Source organism: Gavialis gangeticus, unplaced genomic scaffold (genome assembly GCF_001723915.1).
Source record: "Gavialis gangeticus isolate Ggan-Ray unplaced genomic scaffold, GavGan_comp1, whole genome shotgun sequence".
NCBI lineage: Eukaryota > Metazoa > Chordata > Crocodylia > Gavialidae > Gavialis > Gavialis gangeticus.
In genome coordinates, this window is record NW_017729034.1 from 42,058,945 (window position 1) to 42,063,279 (window position 4,335).

Below are 4,335 nucleotides of genomic sequence, written 5' to 3' on the forward strand. Positions count from 1 at the left end.
CCTCCCTGGACCTGCTCGTGATGCATCTGTGGATGCATGACAAGGTACGGTTAGCTTTCCTGACTGTATCCCCACATAGGTGGCCCATGTTCATCATGGAGTCTATAACGACTCCAAGATCCTTTTCTGCCTCTGCACTGATGAGAAGGGAGTTCCCCAGCCTGTAGGTATGCTGCTGGTTCTTCCTCCCCAGGTGCAGTACCCTGCACTTGTCAGTGTTGAATCTCATCCTGTTATCATCCGCCCACCTCTGTAACCTGTCCAGATCCAATTGCAGCCTGTCCCTCCCTTCTAGCATGCCCACTTCTCCCCACATCTTAGTGTCATCTGTGAATTTGAATGAGGTGCTTTTCACCCCCTCGTCCAAGTCACTGATGAAGATGTTGAACAGTGCAGGCCTGAGGACCGAGCCCTGGGGGACCCCACTGCCCACATCCCTCCAGGTCGAAAATGACCCGTGCACCACCACTCTCTGGGTGCGGCTCTCCAGTCAATTGGCAACCCATCTGACTGTGTAGGCATCGACACCACAATCCCCTAGTTTTTTAATGACAATGGGGGGAGAGACAGTGTTGAAGGCCTTCCGAAAGTCCAGAAAGACTATGTCTACCGCGACACCTGAGTCCAAGGATTTTGTGACCTGGTCATAGAAGGCCACCAGGTTGGTCTGACAGAACCTGCCTCTAGTGAACCCGTGTTGGTTGCCCCTAAGCATAATCTCCCCTGCTGGCCCCTCATGGACATGCGCCAGGATAACTCTCTCAAAAAGCTTACCCAGGACTGAGGTAAGACTGACTGGCCTATAGTTTCCTGGGTCCTCCTTCCTCCCTTTTTTGAATATGGGAATCACATTGGCTCTTTTCCAGTCCTCTGGCACTATGCCAGAGCACCACGAGTGCTCGTAAAGCTGTGCCAGGGGTCCCGCAATGACCTTTGCTAATTCCCGCAGCACTATTGGGTGGAGATCGTCAGGACCTGCTGATTTAAATACGTCCAGTCCCTCCAGAAGTTCCCTGACTAGGTTCCCTGACTCTAGGCTTGGGTGCGCCTCCCCTGGGACCTACGGGAGTTGTGGTGGGGGGGGTGTGACCCGGTCCCTGCTCAGAAAAATGGAGGCAAAGAAATTGTTAAATAGGTTAGCAGATGGTGAGAAGTGATTCTTCCTCTCTGTTTGGCTCTATTGAAGCCACTTCTGGAGTCCCGTGTCCAGTTTTAGGCCCCCACTACAGAAAGGATGTGGACAAACTGGAGACAGTCCAGTGGAGGTCAACAAAAATGGTTAGGGGACTGGGAACATGACTTCTGAAGAGAGACTGAGGGAACTGGACTTATTTAGTCTGGAGAAGAAAGGACAGAGATGCAATATAATAGCAGCCTTCAACTACCTGGTTACAAAGAGGATGGAGCTAGACTGTTCTCAGTGGTGGCAGATGACAGAACAGGGAGCAAGAGTCTCAAGTTGCAGCAAGGGAAGTTTAGGTTAGCTATCAGAAAAAAACTCTCTGACTGGGAGGGTAGTAAACCACTGGAATGGGTTTCCCAGAGAGGTTGAGGAATCTCTATCCTTGGAAGGTTTTTAAGACCCAGATAGACAAAGCCTTGGCTGGGATGATCTGGTTGGGGATGGTCCTGCTTCAAGCAGGGGGTTGGACTATGTGACCTCCTGAGTTCCCTTTTAACCCTACATTTCTATGATTCCATGAATCTATGACAGAACCCATTGTGCCATTAAATGAATGTGTTCCAGATTCCACACATCTACACGTAGCTATATCTAGATATTTACATTATGCCCATCAGCAGGGTTTTCTTTCAGTCTTAAGCATCAAATAATTTTAATGGAATTCTATTTAAAAATATATTTAAACAAAATACTATACCCCAAGTCTGTAAATTCATCAGCAAAGTATTTGGTATTTCTCAAATGGGTTTCAACAACAGGCTCCTGTCCCAAATTCCAGAAGTGCTTGCTAAGTATCCTAGAATTCTGTTTAAATAAAATAAAGGCTCTTATATGTTATTATTTTGATGTCCAACTAATCTAAAGTAATATATAGTAAATATCCTTACTAAAATACAGGTTAATATACACTTTACCATTCTAATATATATATTTGTAAATAAGGTCCTATTATTAAAAACATTTTGACATTTCATCTAGTTTGGAATACATTTAGAACAGGGGTGGGCAATTATATTGAATGGAGGGCCACTTACCAAATTTTGGTGAGCTATTGAGGGCCGCATGGGTTGCCCCACCCCCAGTCGCCATATTGGGGCCAGAAGTCCTGACCCCCTAACCCATGGCCTTTGCCACCGGAAATCCCTCCCTGTGTCCTGGAAATACTCCTTTTAGGAGAGAGGATGCTGCAATCTTGAAACTGGAAAAAACCCCAAATTATATACAAAAAACAAAACATCTATTATAACTTATTTTAATTTTATTTAAAAATATTTTGTACTGATTTATATGTTTGCAAAGTGTATCAAGAGGTGATGGCATAATAACTCAAAATACAGTCCTGCTGTATATTATATGTGGGCAGTAAGGGGGTGTATACGGGGGGGTGTGGTTGGGGAGTGGGTATGTGTGATGGGGTGTGGGTATGATGGGTGCATGTGGATGGGTGTGGGGTAAGTGGTTGGGGCAGGGGCTGTGGGAGGGTCTGGGGTTATGGTGGTTGGGGTGGGAGAGACACGGGGCTGGGCTGCTAGCTCCATCGCATGCAGCTCTCATGAACTGCATCCAAGTCCAAAACAATGCAGCCAGACAGACCCTGCACCCAGGCTCCATGCTCCTGCCAACCTACCCTGGGTCCCTACTGGCCCCAAGGCACCAGCATGGGCTCCGCGCTCCCGCCCACCACCACTATTCCCCTGCTGTTTCTCTGCTTTCCCTTCCACATGTGTGCCTGCCCATCACTGCTGCCGCTGCTTCACAGCTACCACTGCTGCCACTCCCCATGCCCGCTGCAACTCCCACACCACTTCTGCTTCCCATGACCCCCCATCACTCTCCACACTGCTGCTGCTTTCTGCAGTTCCCCGCCGCTCCCCATGTTGCCACCACTTTCTGCAGCCCTCCCACACTACTCCCCCTGCCACTCCCCATGCTGCTGCCACTTTCTGCAGCCTCTGCACCACCACTGCTTCCCTCCACCCCGCAACTGTTGCTTCCTGCTGTGGCTCCACCCCAGTCCAGCAAGCACCATGTGGTTCCTGGATGCTGGGCGGATTGCAGTAGTTTCCCCCTCTCCCTTGTTTGATCTTATCTGACTTTGCACTAAGACAGAAGGAGGATGGGGTACAGCCAAAGGGTCACCAGGTCAAAAGCTAGAGAGAGTTCCATTTGGAGGCTGAGGATGGGAGAGGAGGTAGAGGGATGGGGTGGGGTGGAACTGGGCGAGTCATCTGCTGCTGGCTCTCGTCATCTTTCACAGGTAGCCAGGGGCAGGTAAAAATTAATTTTCTAAAATTTTTAGGGGGCTTGCAGGCTGGATAGAATGGCCTGGTGGGCTGGATCTGGTTGGCAGGCTGTATTTTGCCCACCCCTGATTCAGAATCTAAGTAAATTTCGTTTGGAATCTTTACTGCAGCATATACAGGAAGAAATTAAACACCCAAAACATACAGCGATAATTTATGGGACATAGTCAAGATTGTACATTCTTCACTGGTGCCATTAATGTAATTAATAAAACCACTGATGTTCCTCATAAACTTTGAAGGTAATAGTAGCTAGACACTGGGACATGCCTGCTTCTTTAAGAGCAGCTGCTTGCAGGTGGTAGAGGGGAGCTAATGAGAGACTCACCTGACTGAAAGAGGGCTCAGGCTGGAGCTATATAAGCCCAGAGCCTGGCAGCCAAAAAGTGAGGAGGCTCCTGGCAGCACAGCTCTTGAAGTGACCTGGATTTAGCTAAACAACTCTGGAGGCCTGGGAACAAGTTCCCTGGACAGAGAAAGACTGAGTTTACAGCCAACTGGCCTTTGTTTTATGTTAAAGCCCCTAGAGGGTTTGAGGTGTCTGCCAGAGGGTGGTGATGCTTCTTGTTTTTTTAAGCTGTAATGGTATTTTAGCCTTGAGCCCTGTGAGCCCTAAGTAGGCTCAAGGTCTACTTAGAGAACCAGTAACTCAGGAGGCCACAAGCCTGTCACAGTATTTAATTAAATTATTAAATGAACTAGTCAATTGCCCATCAAGAATGATCTGCAGGGTGGAGCGGGCGGGGATGGAGCCCTGTATCCCCCCCAGTCTGGGCCCGCTCCCCCCTTCCCTCCTGCTGCTTGGGGTCTGGGCCCGTTCCCCTCCCGCCACAGTGGCGGGGGGGGGGG

General features: G+C 49.0%; 1 protein-coding gene across 1 annotated transcript in view; it reads right to left on the minus strand.

Annotated features, from left to right (window-relative positions):
• Nucleotides 1-4,335, minus strand: part of CUNH1orf101 (chromosome unknown C1orf101 homolog) — a 116,716-nt gene that overhangs the window by 47,922 nt on the left and 64,459 nt on the right. The window contains exon 8 of the mRNA XM_019526716.1: nt 1,881-1,987. Coding sequence (XP_019382261.1) covers nt 1,881-1,987 — 107 coding nt within the window. The remainder of the gene's footprint in view (nt 1-1,880; nt 1,988-4,335) is intronic.